Source organism: Hylobates moloch, unplaced genomic scaffold (assembly GCF_009828535.3).
Source record: "Hylobates moloch isolate HMO894 unplaced genomic scaffold, HMol_V3 SCAFFOLD_2, whole genome shotgun sequence".
NCBI classification, from domain to species: Eukaryota; Metazoa; Chordata; class Mammalia; order Primates; family Hylobatidae; genus Hylobates; species Hylobates moloch.
Window position 1 is genome coordinate 80,004,309 of NW_026652277.1, and position 18,766 is coordinate 80,023,074.

Consider the following 18,766-nt stretch of genomic DNA (forward strand, 5'->3'; position numbering starts at 1 on the left):
TTTTTTTATAAGATTTGAGAGACAGATTTAATTGGCCTCATGCTGTCTTACTTAGGGCTTATAATTTGGAAAAGTAAGTCTCCTGTCTCTAAAAGTTTTTGCTTTCTTTTCCCCAAATCTTTGAATTATTACTTTGGCTAAATGAATGACTTATTTTACAATGACTTATGATCCTATTTTGTGATATCAAGTGTTTTAAACTTTTGTTTTTTGAAAAACTTTCCAAAATCACATTCTAAATTCAATCTTTTTGACCTCATTACTGTTTTGATATTAGGCCCCCTGAAGTCCAAAAGAGACATATTTGGCTTACGTGGTATAATAAAATCATACAGGAATTATTGCCAAATATGAAATGGTGTTTAATATTCTTTAGATTATATTTATATAAACGTGCTTTTAGTAGGTGTTCCAAAATTATATGAGATTTCTGCGATTCTGGTATGTCTTAGTATATATCATCAGTAGTAATTATGATTGTTATGTAAAATTGACACAGAAATAACAAAATTTCCTTGTCAGTTGTATCTTTAACCATGGCTAAGACTTTTGTCATTCACAATTGTTGTCTTACTTTGATCCTTTTATAGGGTGGTTTATAATCAGCTATAGAACTCTGAGGAGTATTATTAAATATAGGTTTCTGATAAATTTAGAAATTATGCCATTGGGCCAGGAATGGTGGGTCACACCTGTAATCCCAGCACTTTGGGAGGCCGAGGCGGGTGGATCACCTGAGGTGAGGAGTTCGAGACCAGCCTGGCCAACATGGTGAAACCTCGTCTTTACTAAAAATACAAAAAATTAGCCATGCGTGGTGGTGGGCAGCTGTAATCCCAGCTACTCATGAGGCTGAGGCAGAAGAATCACTTGAACCCAGGAGGCGGAGGTTGCAGTGAGCCGAGATCAAGCCATTGCACTCCCATCTGGGCAACAAAAGTGAAATTCCATCTTCAAAAAAAAAAAGATAAAAAAAGAAATTGTGCCATTGGAATAGAGTGAAAAACTTCCAGAACTTTTATGGAGAGCTGAATGTATTCATGAAGTTTACTGATCCAATATCAAGCAGAACAGGACTGAATAGAATACTGAAATACTATTTTATGACCTGTTTAAAAGATTTGCTGATTCTTTTGGTCAGAGTCAAGAAAACTTTCTCTTCTTTTAAGCTATTTATAGCTTTTAAAAATTGAGCAAAGTATACTCTAATGAGCAAGATTTAAAACATAATTTCTTTCTACCTAATTTCTCCAAAATTTGGAAACTATTTGTGAGTATTCTTAACTTATGGCAATATAGTTATTTGCATAAGTTCAATAAGAATTTATTTCATAACCAGACACAATTGGAGACACTGGAATGACATAGTTTCAGACGGCCTTGAGAAAATGAGGCTGACTTATGGAACTGATAAAAGCCCCTTGGAAAAGCTGGCCTCATACCTTGTCCTTTACAGGGTTCTAACTTCTGGTAAGTAAGGAATGTCACTTTCTGACAGGTCCAGGAACCCCAAGTTTTCTTGGGACCTCAAAAAGAGAGGAATTAACCCAATTCATTCAGTTATCTGTGGGCACAGATAAATCCTTGGCTGAGCTTGAGACTTTTAAAAAGGTCTAATCTTAGATTTCTTATGGAAACGTTTCCAGCAAAGCCATTTTTTTAAAAAAACAGCCTATATGGCAAATGATGACTCTTGCTGCACTTTATGCAAATAATCAAGCCAAGTATAATAAGACTAAAACTTATTTTACAAATAATTGGTACTACTCTCATTTTGTCTTTAATAAAATTGGGGAATTGGAGAGAGAAAAATTACACTTAAAAATAAACTATAGTACACCTATTATTAATACATTCTAGCCTTGTCCAGTGTTTTTCCATTTTTATTATCTTCTGCAATTTGGACTGAATCCTAAATTTTTTGTAGCTACAAATCTCCAAAATAATGTTTTCAATTTCTTTTCCTTTTCCCCCCATTTTCCCAGATTTGAAATCACTAAAAAAAATTAAACTGCACTTTTCTTAAAGCCCTGTGAACTGAAGCTAGACAACTTAAACTTCAATGGAAAATAACAGCAACATATTTATATACATAAACCATTTTCACACTTGCCTACTGATATATGGACTTCAGGGTAATATGGCCTATATCAGTTTTCTAGGATTGTTCTCCCTTTTTTGTTTCTCATTTCCTCCTTTTTTCTGTGTTCGCTTTCTCCCTTACTCCCCCTAATTCTACTACATGGGATGTGGGACTTCACAACCTACTAAAAATGAGCTTGCCTAACAACATGGGACCTATCCATCTAGGAATGAACTGTCATAGTCATAAGAGATCAGGCAAAAGCCAAGACCAGAGACTCAGTTCTTTTAAAATGCCTTCTCTGAAAGATTTTTAAAATGAAAGGGGGGATAAATGTGAAAGGAAAAGAAAAACTTGGACCCCAATTCACTATGCCAAAAGGAAAAAATTAAGCTGAAAGCTGTGTCATGCAAGATGCTACCTTTCCTTTTGTTCCTAAGCAAATAGCTACATATAAAAGGATAAATATCTCCAAATAGCTATTCTATGTTCACCTTATCTTATGTAAAGTGCTGATTTACTGAGCACGTGATGAATACATAATTAACTATTCCCCTACCTGTTCCTTTTCTCTTGCAACGTGGGGATTACTATCCCTTCCCTTTTTCCTCTGCAGCCCACTTTCCCCCTTTAAATATTGAAGGTTTTAAATTCATCTTTGGAGAAAGGCACAGACCATAGACTGTTTCTGTGACTTTGTGTTTTTTACTTCTGGGCATGTCCTTAACCTTGGCAAAATAAACTTACAAATTGATTGAGACCTGTCTCAGATACTTTTTGGTTTATAAAGCAATGAACAAAATGTACTACAACATGTAAGTGGTTTGTTTCTTCTAACCTAGCCAAGCTTATGCAATGTCTGTATGTTCTTTGCCTTCATGGCTAGAATTATGGCTTTCATGATTTAATGTGTATATTATTGGACCAAACTTGAAGGTGTCTCTTCATGGCCCTGTTTGTCATTAATTGCTTGCCTTTTAGGTCTATCTGCTCCAAAAGTTCTCCCCACTCTGCCATTGGAGTTCTTCCTTGTTTCAGTTATTCACACATCAACTTCACAGTTGCTGCATGTACTATTACTTATTTTACATTTTTATTTTGGTCAAACTTAAATTGACATACTTCTCTAAGCTTATTCTCGAACTAAGCACTAACAACTGCAAAAATGCACATAAGATTTATCACAAATTCGAAGAAAGTGTTCACAAAACATATCTGACCAAGGTCTTGTATCCAGAATACATAAAGCTTACAACTCAATATGAAAACAACCCAATTAAAGATGGGCAAAAGATTAAATAGATGTCCTACAGAAGACAACACACCAATAGCCAATGAGCATGTGTTAACATGTTCAACTTGGTTAGACATCAGACAAGTGCAAAGTAAAACCAATGAAAATAGCTTTGCTCTTCCTCTAGGATCCTTGGAATGATATTCCTCCTTTCCTTATATTTTTGTATTACACTAGAATAAATCCTATTTTGGATTTTAAAAATTTGCTTGGTTTTGAATGAGGAGTAACCTTGCCCTGATCTTCTCAACAGACAGGTATATAAACTGTCTTTGGCCCTATTCTTTGCCTGCTTGGGTGCTGTTCTAATTCCTTTTCAGATGTATACCTACATGGTTCATGTGCACAACTCCTAACTCAATTCCCAGTGTTTACTTGTTTTTTTCCTAGCATGGATTATCTAAGATATGATTTTCTCAAGCCTGGTTTTCTCACATTCTGAAAATAACTGAAAGCATGAATGTTGTAAAACCTTAGCATAAACTGCCAATAACCCTCTTGTTCCTGTTCCCCCTCAGAGAACTTTACTTATGGAAACTACATCTTCCAGGACTCATGTTGCTTCTGATAGTCTTCCACCTGGTTCATATACAATTATTTTGGGGAGTTAACAATCTTTAGGCGTAGAGTGAAGTACTAGTGGATAAGACAGAAACTGTGATTGCCTTAAAAATCAGTCTCACAAAGAAGAGTGAAATCGCCCTTTTCTCCTTTGGAAAGATCTTGTGGCCTGGCACGGTGGCTCATGCCCATAATCCCAACACTTTGGGAGGCTGAGGCAGGCGGATCACCTGAGGTCAGGAGTTTGAGACCAGCCTCACCAACATGGTGAAATCTTGTCTCTGCTAAAATACAAAATTAGCTGGGCATCAAGGCGCGTGTGCCTGTAATCCCAGCTACTCAGGAGACTGAGGTAGAAGAATCACTTGAACCCAGGAGGCAGAGGTTGCAGTGAGCCGAGATTGTACCATTGCACTCCAGCCTGGGCAAAAAGAGTGAAACTCAAAGAAAAAAAAAAAAATAGGAAAGATCTTGTGTGGTCTGACTAAACCATGAGGCAGGTAGTATTGTGAACCTTTGATTCCATCTCACAGCCCAGTTCTCTAGGAGTTTAACTTAGTAAAAATTCTTCTCAAAGTTTAATAATAGTTTTATCAGCAGAGCTATTTTAATCCACTTCACCCCAGAAATATTTAAATGGAAAATACAGAGAGACTGGAGACCAGATGACATTTTTCATTATGCATTTGCATTATTTCACATCTTCAGAATAACAATACTAATACAACCACTGCCAAAACTACTGAAATAGTTTAGCATATATCTATACTCTTTTTTAACCCTCATTTTGTTTTAGTTTTACAAGTTTAATGTTCTCCAATCCTTTTATTGATGACTCTCTAGTCTTTCTGGTTGTTTAAAGCTTGTTCTTTTGTAGATTACTTAGGAAAGGCTTTGGAAAACAATAGTTACCAAGTTTTTGCATTCTATACTGGTTTATGCCTTTATATTCACAATTAAGTTTTGTTGGGTGTAAAATCCTTGGCTCACAGTTTTTTTCCATCAGGATATCAAATGTGGTACAACACTTTCTTAAGGCATAAGGCAATGCTGTTGAAAAGTCTGGTGATGATCTAATTTTCTTTCCCTTTTAAGTAATTAGTTTTTGTTTAGATAACTAAAGGCATTTACTTTTTATGGTTCAGTAATTTTACTAAAATTTATATTAATGTTGGTCTTTTTGGATGTATACTCTCTGGTGCTCTTTCAACATTAATTTCAATTTTTTTTGTTAATTTCATGATGATTTTTCATTAAGTAGAGTTTTTAGTATTCTTTTCCTTTGATTTTTGTTTTCAAGGACTACTGTTATTCATATGTTGGATATTCTTTGCCTATCTTCACTATTTACCACTTCCTCTAGAATCCTTTTTGTTTTATTTTTTGAGATGGAGTTTCACTCTTGTTGCCCAGGCTGGAGTGCAAAGGTGCAATCTCGGCTAACTGCAACCTCCGCCTCCTGGGTTCAGGCAATTATCCTGCCTCAGCCTCCCAAGTAGCAGGGATTACAGGCATATGCCAACACACCTGGCTAATTTTGTATTTTTAGTAGAGACAGGGCTTCTCCATGTTGGTCAGGCTGGTCTCGACCTCAGGTGATCCACCTGCCTCGGCCTCCCAAAGTTCTGGGATTACAGGCATGAGCCACCACACACAGGCCTCCTTTTTATTTTTATTTTTTTAAAGATTTACATTCTTTTTACTCTTTTCTTCTTATATAATATGTATTTCCTCTTGTGTTCTTTCTAGTTTAGTCTTAGTATCCAAAAACATTTTTATATCTTTACTGACATATGGTTCAAATTAGATACAATTCATCTACTTAAAATGTACAATTCAACATTTTTAGGTATATTCATAAGTATGTGCAACCATAACCACACTCAACTTTAGAATATTTTAGCATTTCAAAAACACCCTCCCAACCCTTTAGTTATTATCCCCTATTCCTGTATCCCCTGAGCAGCCACTTAATTACTTTATGTCTCATAGATTTGCCTGTTCTAAACATTTCACAGGAATAGAATCACTGCTGATAAAGACATACCCAAGAAATTAAACCAAGAAAAAGAGGTTTAATTGGACTTACTGTTCCACATGGCTGGGGAGGCCTCAGAATCATGGCGGTAGGTTAAAGATACCTCTTACGGAGTGGCAGCAAGAGAAATGAGTAAGATGCAAAAGCAGAACCCCCGATAAAATAATCAGATGTCATGAGGCTTATTCTCTACCATGATAACAGTATGGGGGAAATCACCCCCATGATTCAAATTATCTCCCACCAGGTCCCACGTATAACACATGGGAATTATGGGAGTACAATTCAAGATGAAATTTGGGAGGGGACACAGAGCCAAACCATATCATCCCACCCCTGGCCCCTCCAAATCTTATGTCCTCACATTTCAAAACCAATCATGCATTCCCAACAGTACTCCAAAGTCTTATTTCAGCATTAACCCAAAAGTCCACAGTTCGAAAGTCTCACCTGAGACAAGGCAAGTCCCTTCCACTTATGAGCCTGTAAAATCAAAAGCAAGCTAGTTACTTCCTAGATACAATGAGGGTATAGGTATTGGGTAAATACAGCCATTCCACATGGGAGAAATTGGCCAAAACAAAGGGGTTACAGGGCCCATGCAAGTCCAAAATCCAGCGGGGCAGTCAAATTTTAAAGCTCCAAAATGATCTCCTTTGACTCCAGGTCTCACATCCAGGTCACACTGATGCAAGAGGTGGGTTCCCATGGTCTTGGGCAGCTCTGGCCCTGTGGCTTTCAGGGTACAGCCTCCATCCTGGCTGCTTTCATGGGCTGGTGTTGAGTGTCTGCATCTTTTCCAGGCACCTGGTACAAGCTGTAAGTCGATCTACCATTCTGGGGTCTGGAGGACAGTGGTCCTCTTCTCACAGCTCCACTAAGCAGTGTCCCAGTAGCGACTCTGTGTGGGGGCTCCAACCCCGCATTTCCCTTCTGCACTGCCCTAGCAGAGGTTCTCCTGAGAGCCCCACCCCTGCAGCAAACTTCTGCCTGGGCATCCAGGCGTTTCCATACCTCTTCTGAAATCTAGGCAGAGGTTCCCAAACCCCATTTCTTGACTTCTGTGCATGACCCACACGCTCAACATCATGTGGAAGTTGCCAAGGCTTGAGGCTTTCACCCTCTGAAGCCATGGCCTGAGTTTTATGTTGGACCCTTTCAGCCACGGCCAGAATGGCTAGGAAACAGGGCACCAAGTCCTTAGACTGCACACAGCACAAGGACCCTAGGCCCTGCCCACAAAACCATTTTTACCATTTTTTCCTCCTAGACCTCCAGGTCTGTGATAGAAGAGGCTGCCACAAACATCTCTGACATGCCCTGGAGACATTTTCCCCATTGTCTTGGAAATTAACATTCAGCTCCTTGTTACTTATGCAAATATCTACAGCCAGCTTGAATTTCTCCTCAAAAAACAGGATTTTCTTTTCTATTGCATTGTCAAGCTGCTAATTTTCTGAACTTTAATGCTCTGCTTCCCTTTTAAAACTGAATGCCTTTAACAACACTTGAGTCACCTCTTGAATGCTTTGCTGCTTAGAAATTTCTTCCACCAGATACCCTTAATCATCTCTCTCAAGTTCAGAGTTCCACAAATCTCTAGGGCAGGGGCAAAATGCCACCAGTCTCTTTGCTAAATCATAACAAGAGTCACCTTTGCTCCAGTTCTCAACAGGTTCCTCATCTCCACCTGAGACCACCTCAGCCTAGATTTCATTGTCCATATCATTATCAGTATTTTTGTCAAAGCCATTCAACAAGTCTCAAGGAAGTTCCAAACTTTCCCATTTTCCTGTCTTCTTCTGAGCCCTCTAAACTGTTCCAATCTCTGCCTGTTACCAAGTTCCAAAGCTGCTTCCACATTTCCCGGTATCTTTGCAGCAACACCCTACTCTACTGGTACCAATTTACTGTATTAGTCCATTTTCATGCTGCTGATAAAAGATTTACCTGAGAATGGGGAAAAAAAAGAGGTTTAATTGGACTTACTGTTCCACATGGCTGGGGAGGCCTCAGAATCATGGCAGGAGGTGAAAGGCACTTCTTACATGGTGGCCGCAACAGAAAATGAGTAAGATGCAAAAGCGGAAACCCCTGATAAAACCACCAGGCCTTGTGAGAGTTATTCACTACCACGAGAACAGTATGAGGGAAACTGCCCCCATGATTCAAATTATCTCGCACTGGGTCCCTCCCACAACACGTGGGAATTATAAGAGTACAATTCAAGATGAGATTTGGGTGGTGACACCCAGCCAAACCATATCAGGATGTTTGGGTTGTTTCCACATTTTAACTCTATGTATAAGGCTGCACCCAAGATAACGCTTCCATTCCATGAATGGGGGCTATGCATCAAAAGAGAACTTTAACAAAGAAAGTAAACTCATTTTTGAATTTTAAGATCACTCTGGCATTCTGTTTTGAGGTCTGCTAAACTTGCAATGCTGGGTGAAGATGACTTCACAAAAAAACCAATGTTGAAAGACACCAAGAGACTGTAACTAGTTGAGATTCCATTTTTCCTTTATAATTTATTTGCCACAATTTTAAATACCGTAGATCATACAGAATCTGTTTTTTCTGCCCAAAAATGGGGGTCCGTTATCAACAGACTCAGCCCCAGCCTGGTTCAGGACAAGCTGTGTGGTTCAGAAGGTAGATCACAGAGCAGGTTGTACCCATGCCTTTGCCAGCATAATGAAGTTGACTCTTTTGGGGTGTCAAAGCTCCTCTCATGTTCTGTTACATTAAGGTAAAAACTGAGGGCCCATAGCAAGGGCCCCTATCTAGACAAAGCCTAATCATCTTATCTTGGACAAATTTCTCTGTTCTTTCTATAGCCTGTGGTAGACAAAACGTGCCCATCAAAGATGTCAACACCCAAATGCCTGCAACCTTTGAATATATTATATAGGAAAAGGGACTTTACAGCTATAATTAAAATTATAGATTTTTAAAATAGGAAGATTACCCTGGATATCTGGGTGGGTCCAATCTAACCACATGAGATCTTAAAAGCAGTGAACTCTTGCTAGGGCAAGAAAGATACGGCAGAAGGGGAATTCAGAGAGATTGAAAGTATAAGATTCATCTACTAATGCTGAAGAGGCCCACAAGGGAATTCAGAGAGACTGAAAGCATGAGATTCATCTACTAATGCTGAAGAGGGTCACACAGAAAGTATGAGAAGGATAATGTGGGCAGATTCTAGAAACAAAGACTAGCCCACAGCTAACAGCTAGCAAGGAAATGGGGAACTCAGTCCTACAACTGCAAGGAACTGAAATCTACCTAATGAGGCTGAAAGAACCCTTATCTAGGGACTTCCCCTTACAGCCTCTAGCTAAGAGCCCAGCTCAGCTGACAATCTGATTTCAGCCTTCTGAGGCTTTAAGCAGAGGACCCACTTGAGCCATATTGTGCCTAGATTTCTGTGCCATGGAACTGTGAGATAATAAGTGGGTGTTGTTTTAAGCTACTAAGTTTGTAGTAATTTGATCTAGCAGCAATAGAACATTAATACATAAATTTTTTTTTAAAAAAGCAGAATTTGCAAGCAAATGGGACTTTGAGCGTGATTCTTTTTCTTCATTGCAAATATGTGATGTAGGAGTCTTTGAGTTATTTGCTTGAGAATAACAGTGATAAACTATACTCCTATCTGTGCTCCTCAGTATTTGGTTGCATTCATTGGAAGACTGAGGCTCTACTTAGGGGATTTTTTTCCTCCAAGTCCTTCTAGAATACCCTGGAATGGAGAATGAATTTTAGGAGATCAGGACTGCAGCATGAAGATGAATTATCAAGCTACTGTACTAATCCAGCGGAGGGATGATAGGACAGGGTTAGCTGGTATGGAAGGGTCAGACTGGAGAAGGGGACATTGATGTTGATTCCTAATAGTTCTAGAATGGCTTACTAGGTGGATGGTGGGGTGGTATGCAGGAAGTAAATGGATATTGAAAACTGAAGCTGAGCTGATTCTCAAATTAGTCACTCCTATTTGGGAATTAACATGTTAAGTTGATAAAATCATGTCAGTGGAGATTACCCAGGAGATATTTAAGGATTTGTTTTAAAATATAAAACATAAAAGGAGGAATGAGGAAGCATTACATATAGCGACTAATAGAGAGGAGAATCTGTTGCTTGGGACTGGAGAGAGAAAAAAGAAGAGGCTTAGAAAAGATGAGAAAGATGTTGGCTAAGTTAGATTTGATACATCGCAAATGAACTAAAAAAAAGTGGTACATGGTCTCTTTTTGTATTAGTCCATTTTCACACTGCTATAAAGAACTACCTGCGACTGGGTAATTTATGAAGAAAAGAGGTTTAATTGACTCACTGTTCTGCATGGCTGGGGAGGCCTCAGGAAACATACAATTATGGTAGAAAGCAAAGAAGAAGCAAGGACCTTCTTCATAAGACAGCAGGAGGTGGAGAGGAAATGCCACACTTTTAAACCATCAGATCTCATGAGAACTCACTTACCATCACGTGAACAGCATGGGGGCAATCACTCCCATGATCCAATCACTTCCCACCAGGACCCTCCCTCGACATGTGGGAATTACAATTTGAGATGAGATTTGGGTGAGGACACAGAGCCAAATCATCTCACCCTTAGATGGAAAAAAATAAGTAGGGGGAAGGCATGAAGCTAGAAAAAGTTCTTGTTAGCTACCAGGGAACACTACCAGTCCAGGACAGCTAGATTCCTGTCTTTGTGAATACTGATGATGGTGGAACTGGCTACAGAAGACAGAGGCACAGGAAAAAGGGATAGTGTTCAACCAGCCATTTGCACATAGGAAGCTTCACAAGCTGGGTGTCTGTAATTTGGGGAATATTAATATTGTGTTCCTCTTGAGTATATTATTCATTCAGCAAAGATTTAGCTGTTTACAAAATCATTTACAGAGAAATTGGAGACTCTTTCATCCCCTATTTCTGTGAAAATATTGCAGCTGTACTAAGACTGAAGAATCCTAGTTAGCTTATATAGTAGCTACCTATGCATTCACCAGTTTCCTCACGAAAAGCTCACAATGACTATTCTTGGTACCCTTTGTTGATCTGAATCTGTGAAAGTATTTGACAGTTGCACAAAGCAGCAGGGAGAGAAAATAAGTTGCCCACATGCAAGAACCTAAGAGGGCTTCCTGCTGAACCACCAGTTGTGGAGAAAGCAGGCAACCAGGGGAAGAACCATTCAAGGCAGAATGTTCCTCATTTTTCCAGCTGATTTAGATGGACTAAAGAATTAAAATTCAACCCATCCCAAAGCACCAAATAATAACTTTATGCTGTGGAACTAGACACTATACTTTCATTCTCTTTCCTAATGTCTTTGTTTTTGGCTAAGAATAAAAATAGCTGTCAAAGTTCCCTCTCTCAAGCTCTGTTAACACACCTAGTCCAAAGGCGCATGTGGGTCATGTCTCTAATGTATTTTATTGCTGCCTTTTAAAATTCCCCTTGAGATGCTGGCCCAATATTGTTGCATTCAACCACATTTCTACCACAAGGATTAAAAAGAACTTACGTATAATTTTATTCTATTCTGCATCAATGCCATACACACACAAAAAAATGTTTGGATCACTTAATAAGTTATAACATTCTATGTTTTAACATTAATAACAAGGACATAAATGATCATTTCCTGAGTTAACAGTGCAATGTAAAATTTCATCTGTATTGCTAATAAGACATTTTACAGCATAGAAACATGATCGAAGTGATCATTTACTTTATCATGTCATAAAACACAAGTGCTTATTGCAGAACAGTGATATAATTTAAATGGCAAGGAAATTTGTGATTCATAACAAAGAATCCTGTATGCATTTGTTGCCATGATTAACTTTCCAGGTCAAATATCAATAGTAAAATAAGTTATGGTACAAAAGAAAGCCAAGAAGTTATCTATACTGAAGGAACATTTGATTTCATTTAAGAAACTGAAGGCTGGATTCTAGTTAACCTTTTATTATGTACAAAAATGTTCTCTTAAAAAACCCTAAGCAATCACAAATTTAGATAAACTAGTTGAATAAAGGACAATGACAGCTCTTCATTATGCTGTAAAACTATGGATCTCATTTTTGGAAAAGTTGAGATCATGCAGCAACCTGAAAAACAAATAAAAAGCACATGTTTCTTAGGGAAAATGCTTTAAAATGAAGAAATAAGAGCAGTTTACCACCATAATCATGATACTTTTTCATTTTCCCCATTCACTATTAAAAAAAACTATCACTTCTTAAAAAATTAGTGATTAGTAGTAACTTCTAAATATCATGAAATATCTAAGCAGTGCTCAAATTTTCAACTAGCTCATAAATGTCGTAATTTTAAAAAATAGTTTCAATCAATATCCAATTAAAATTTACTTATTATGATTGGCTGATAAGTCTTTTAGGCATCCTTCGATCTATAAGATCCCCCAGATCCCCACTCCATCCTGCAATTTATTTGTTGACAAAAATCAGATTTTTATTTGTCGAGTCTCCTAAAACCTTCATTTTTCTACATCCCCGTGGTATTCCTTAATAATATGTCTCTACGTCCTCATATTTTCCATAACTTAATAAATGGATCTAGAGGCTTGATTAGACACAGGTTCAAATCTTTTTGACAAGACTATTTCATAGGTAATGCTCCTCTATCTGGTGGCATGTAATAAATGGTTGCCTCTCTTTTTGGATGCCAGCTACCATTATGATCTATGTATAGATCCATTAGTTCATTAAGCACTGCAATTGGTGATATTCTACTTCTATCATTCTTTATTCATTAATCAGCTGAGGAATCCTATAAAGAAAAATGTCTGCTCATTTATTATGTGATTATTCAGTAGTATGGCTCATATAACAAAGGGAGAATAAACGTTTGATTTTTTCCCCTTTATTCACCAGTTTTCAAAGAAAGGAGTTGATTCCCCTACTATTCTATCTTCATTCTCCCCCTACTGAACAGGAAAAGCAGAAATACTGTGTATTATTCAACTAGGAAAATAGTAGAATAACTACTTTTTTACCACTTACTCTATTATAAATGTAGTCACTTTGCTACGCACTTCACATGCTTAGGTATTATTACTTATTCATTTTTATAGATAAGTGCACTAAAGCTTAGAAAGGTTAAGAACTGCTCTAGGACACCGGGCAAATGATTGTAAGTGGTAGACCTGGGATTTAAACCCCAGCAGGCAGCTCCCAGAGGGCATACATATACTCACACAAAGGGCCAGTAGGGCACAGGAGTTGAAGCCAACACAGTGCAGCAGTAAAGCCTCTCAGTATCTGGGCCCACGCTACCATTCCATCCTGTTCTCCCAGGAAGCAGCTTCACTCTAGCCAAACCAGTCTAGTCTTCTGTATAAATCTGCACCCCTAACGCATCTGCCAGTTCTCTCTGCCTGTACTATCCCCTTCTCCATCTCTCTTGACTGGTAGGTTTTAGTCCACATGCAGTGCACATGATTTTTTTGACCATGCAGCTCCTGTCTCTCCAACACACACATCGCTAGGTGAAAGTAACCCATCTCTCCCAGAATTCCTGTAACATCTCGATTTTATCTCTAGTAAGATATTTATGGTGTTCTGAGTCATACTTTAGTTATCAGCATGCGCATTTGTTTCTACCACTGGATAGTGTGGTCCTTGAAAGCAGAGACTATTTTACTAATCTCTGTAATAAAGTGCATATTTAATGGATAAAGAACCATTACTGGCCAAGTAATGATAAGCTGCTTATCTATATTTAAAAAAAAATAGGTTTGAGTCTTTCTCTGTTATCATACCATAGAAATTGAGAAATGTTCACCAAATATGGAGAAGATGTCTGGGATGGCTCTATTTATAATATAATCTATGTAGCAGACATGAGATTAACTTTGGAGCACTCTAGGAGTGGACATCATAAGAAAGACTCATTTTTCAGAACAGCAAAAACTATAATAAGAAACCCATATAATTGCCAATCAAGAAAAATACACCACATCCATTAAGATGATGAGGATAAGGAAACCAAAGAAATGAGTCCTAACTGGAAGTCCCAAGGGCAGCTACTATGAATTTTAAGTACTGATTTGAATCAAGTTACATCTCAAAATGCAACTCTATGCAGCATGTTCAGGAGTGAGTAATAGCAGGAATCCATATGTAATGATTAATAAATACTCCTGAGCAACTCTGGGTAAGCCAGTTAGTACAGCATTGAAAGACTGGCTCTGAGGTAAAACTGAGAAAAGAAAGCCATATAGGTTCTGGTCAAATTTTTTTTTTTTTTTTTTTTGAGACGGCGTTCCACTCTCGTTGCCCAGGCTGGAGTGCAAAGGCGCGATCTTGGCTCACTGCAACCTCCGCCTCCTAGGTTCAAGCGCGATCCTCCTGCCTCAGCCTCCCAAGTAGCTGGAATTACAGGCGCCCACCACCGTGCCCGGCTAATTTTGTATTTTTAGTAGAGACAGGGTTTCACTATGTTGGCCAGGCTGGTCTCGAACTCCTGACCTCAGGTGATCCACCTGCCTTGGCCTCCCCAAGTTTATGGTCAATTTTTAAAAATGCAAAAATGATTCTAATTATTTAAAAGTAGTATTATACTGCAATCTATAAAGTACTCATTGAGATAGTTCTAAAATAGCAGAAGCAATACAGCAGAAGACAGTACAGCTCTTAGCCTTTTTTCCAAAAAAAAAATTTTATATTCAAACTGTGTTAGTCTTCATTGTAATTTTAACAGTTTTGCCTGAGCTTTAAAAGAGCAAAAGTTTATACAGAAACTTGAAAAATCTTTTTAAATTGAAAGAGTTTAACTAAAAGAACATTTTTCTTAAAGCATTAAAATACAGAAATATATTTAATTAAAAATAAAATACATTTTAAATACAACATGGAAGAAAAAAGTTTTTAATGCCTTTATTGATTTGTGGGGGTCAATCTTTTCTATAATTAAAATCTTAAATAAAAAAGTAAGATAAATATCTATGAGGACTAAACTCTGATTTTTTTTTTTTTAATCTTGCCCAAATTCCTATCTAAGGGGTCTGGGAAGTCATGCCCTACAAACCATAAATTCTCATCAGATGGGTTTTATTTAACCCTATATATCGTGACTTACTTTCCAACCTGACTCTGGCATAACATTATGAGACAAGGAAGAAAATAAATATATTTTACCCCAAAACATGTTTCTTTGCCATATCTTGAAATGGCCCTGCAAATCTACCCTTTGTGGGGGAAAATTTGCATCTGTAAAGAATCCTGTTAACATAGCTAGATCTTTTTCTTCCAGGCCAGCCCAATCTGAAGAGGTTAACTAAGAGTCTAATACCTTTTAAAGGTCTGAATAGGAAACATTGTCATCTGTCATCTCTAAGGGCAGCCACTGTAAGACTTCAAAAGAACCCTGGTCTCCACAATCTTTTATCTTAACCTGAACATTCCCTTTCTATGGATCTCAGTTCTTTAGACAAACTCAACCAATTGTCAACCAGAAAATATTTAAATGTTTAAACTTACCTAGAGCCTGGAAACCCGTGCTCCGCCCCCAACCCAGCTTTGAGTTGTCCTGCCTTTCTGGACCAAACCAATGTATTTCTTAAATGTATTTGATTGATGTCTCATGCCTCCCTAAAATGTATCAAACCAAGCTATGCCCCGACCACCTCGGGCACATGTTCTCAGGACCTCCTGAGGGTTGTGTCACAGGCCATGGTCACTCATATTTGGCTCAGAATAAATCTCTTCAAAGATCTTACAGAGTTTGACTCTTTTTATCAACATCTAGAAATGTTAGGCTTAGTCACCTACTAAATAAGAATAGGGCACTTAAAAGAGCCATATTTTAAAATTATCTAGAAATCCAATAGGGGCTATATTTAACCAAATATTTTAAAGTGCCACTTTAAAGCTAAATCACATTAAGATGAATTTCAAACAGGATTGCCACCACCACTGATTTTTCATGATCCATGCTTCAACTATTAGTCTTGCCTTATTTGTGTTCTAGTCTTCCCTTTTTGTCTTGCTGCTTGGCTTTTGATCACATATATTATTTACTAACTTTCACTCAGTTACAGAGAATGAAGATGAAAAGCTACAATGAGATGAACATTCCTTATTAATTACTATATATTATAAAGCTTTGATGGAAGAAGAGTTTGGGCCTAATGTCCCAAATAAGATTGTGGCACCAATCTTGTGAGTGTAACCATAATGGCAGCCATCACGAGCAGAGAACACTGACTGCTAGCTGTAACTTACTTTTGTGTTTTATCTAACAATATGCATAATCCTGACCTCCAACTCAAACTATACGAAGATTTAAAGACTTTGTTATTTTCTAAAACTGTAAGATTATTAAAGTGCAGTTTCATATAAATAGGAAGAACTGAGAGATGCTTGTTATGAAAGATCTTCATTTCAGTGTTGGGCAGTCTGTTTCCTACTCACCTTACTCCTTGTTCTGTAAATGGCACTGGTCCACAAATGCAGACGAGAACTTTGGATTTGTCCAAATTTCTTTTCAAAAATTCGGAAAGAAGAGCTAGTGAAATATGTCCCTCTTTGCCATTCCATTCAGAAGTAGGTGCTGAGAGAACAAATTCAACATCCAGTCTAGGGAAAAGAAAAACAGTTTTTTAAAGTTTAACATATTATTAACATGTTTCAAGTTCAAGAATATATTTCTCCCCTAAAAGAACAATTTAATATATAAAGACACACTTGCTAGAAAAACACTGAAAAAAATTATAAGATTTAACAAAAACATATAGGTAAATCTATATTTACTAAGGATTAGCTTTTCCTATAGATAAGGAATGTAATTTGGCATTTTTTTTAAAAATTGAACTAATTATCCAAGCATGGTAGCTCACACCTATAATTCTAGCATCTTGGGAGGCCAAGGTGAGAGGATTGTTTGAGAACAGGAATTTGAGACCAGCCTGGGCAACACAGTGAGACCTAGTTTCTACAAAAAAAAACAAAACAAAAAAACAACAACAAAAAAAACTGCTTAAACTTAGCCAAGTGTGGTGGCATGTGCCTGTGGTCCTAGCTATTTGGGAAGCTGAGGCAGGAGGATCGTTTGATCCAGTGAGCTATGATTGCACCAGTCTAGGCGACAGAGCAAGAACCTGTCTCTTAAAAAAGAAATTAATTAAAAATAAATATATAAATGAAATAGAGATCCCAAGGGATCTCAGAGAACGCCACATTTCTATTAATAATCTACTAGTATTGAAACGAAAAGAACAAATATTGCACATTCTCACTTATGAGTGGAGCTAAACCCTGTGTACATAAGAACATAAAGATGAGAACAATAGACACTGGGGGCTCCAAAAGGAGGGAAGTGTAGGGAAAGGGGCAAGGGCTGAAAACCCTCCTAGTGTGTACTGTGTTCACTGTCTAGGTGACAAGATCAATAGAAATCCAGATTTCAGCATCACGCAAGATACCCTTGAAACAAATCTGCACATGTACCCCCTGAACCCAAAATAAGCAATAATAATATGCTGGTATAAATCACAGCAAATAGCAATTACCAGTGACACATGCATTTTAATCTCTGGCTCAAACCTCTCCAGTGATTTCCAGATCCTTACAACCAGTTTGATTAAGAAGCCTATTTGACTTCTTACTGTCGCTGTCTCAAAGGCCCTCAACCTCAACCTCACAATCTCTGTAACTGGCACCACAGTCTGCTTGGTTATACAAGCCAGAAACCTGCCATTTATCCTGGGAACCTCTCTCTCTCTCACCCTCCATATCCAATTCATCACCAAGTCCTGGCTCTAACTCTGTTCACCTTTCAGCCTTCACTGCCATAACACTGCCTGTTCTCTTTCTTCTTTCTGTAATGGCTTTACCACCCCCATTCGTCAGTTTTCAGCTCAAGCATCGTTTCCACAGGGAAGTATTGTGCCTCCACAAGGTTGAGGTCCTTTGTTTCATGTGTTGTAGCAATGTTTTCTTTTTCCTTTTCTTCACAGCCATTTACTTCAGGTTTTAAATATGTGGTCACTAAGCTGATTACCTATTGTCTACCTTCTTCACTAGACCCTAAACTCCAAGAGAACAGGGGCTATGTCTGCTTTGGCTATCACTGTATCCCTACAGGCCAACACACGGGAGGCACCCACATAGTATGGAATGAAGCAGATGAAAGCAAAAGGGTACAGGATTAATACAAAGTCTCACAATGTAACAACAGACTATTTCTTCCCATGGGCTTAGTAATCTATTATACAAATTGCTGGTGAAAAGCCACGGTAAATTCAAAATTCTGTGTTGTACCTGCTCTGTCTGCTCTGTTGCAGCAAACACAATTAATTCTTAACCATTTCAATAGCATCAAATCGAAAGCAGTTCTAGATGTTCCAGTGAGTAACTGAGTAGCAGGAATTCATGACACATTAATTTAAACCGCATGAAAAAGCTGAAGTGAACAGCTTCTCTTGTGAGGGGACAAAGGAACTAAATATGAAAACAGAAACAAGGTAAGGCTGGTACAGTTGCCCTCACATGGCTGTACCTCAGCTGGATTAAGTTTCCCAAGAACTGAGGAGCCTGGCACAAGCAGCACAGACCAAAGAAGAGATCAAAGAAGAGCACCAGCAGGGGCTGGAGAACCCACCTCAGCTCTCCACAGACTCCAGCAGGGGCTAGAGAACCAGCCTCAGCTCTCCACAGACTCCAGCAGGGGCTAGAGAACCCGCCTCAGCTCTCCACACAGACTCCAGCGGGGGCTGGAGAACCAGCCTCAGCTCTCCACA

The 18,766-nt window shown here is 38.2% G+C and overlaps 1 protein-coding gene across 4 annotated transcripts in view; it reads right to left on the bottom strand.

Annotated features, from left to right (window-relative positions):
* Positions 1-5,555: 5,555 nt before the first annotated feature.
* The window catches only part of LOC116468483 (cytochrome b5 reductase 4), a 117,109-nt gene continuing 103,898 nt past the window's right edge, over positions 5,556-18,766 (bottom strand). For 2 of the 4 annotated variants that reach the window (XM_032152103.2, XM_032152094.2), the window contains exons 15-16: positions 16,440-16,604; positions 5,561-12,113 (exon numbers count right to left, since the gene is read on the bottom strand). In XM_032152103.2, coding sequence (XP_032007994.1) covers positions 12,059-12,113; positions 16,440-16,604 — 220 coding nt within the window. In that variant the 3' untranslated portion in view covers positions 5,561-12,058. Of the gene's footprint in view, positions 12,114-16,439; positions 16,605-18,766 lie in introns of all 4 variants that reach the window. The other 2 variants (XM_032152108.2, XM_058434810.1) reach the window with 2 other exon arrangements.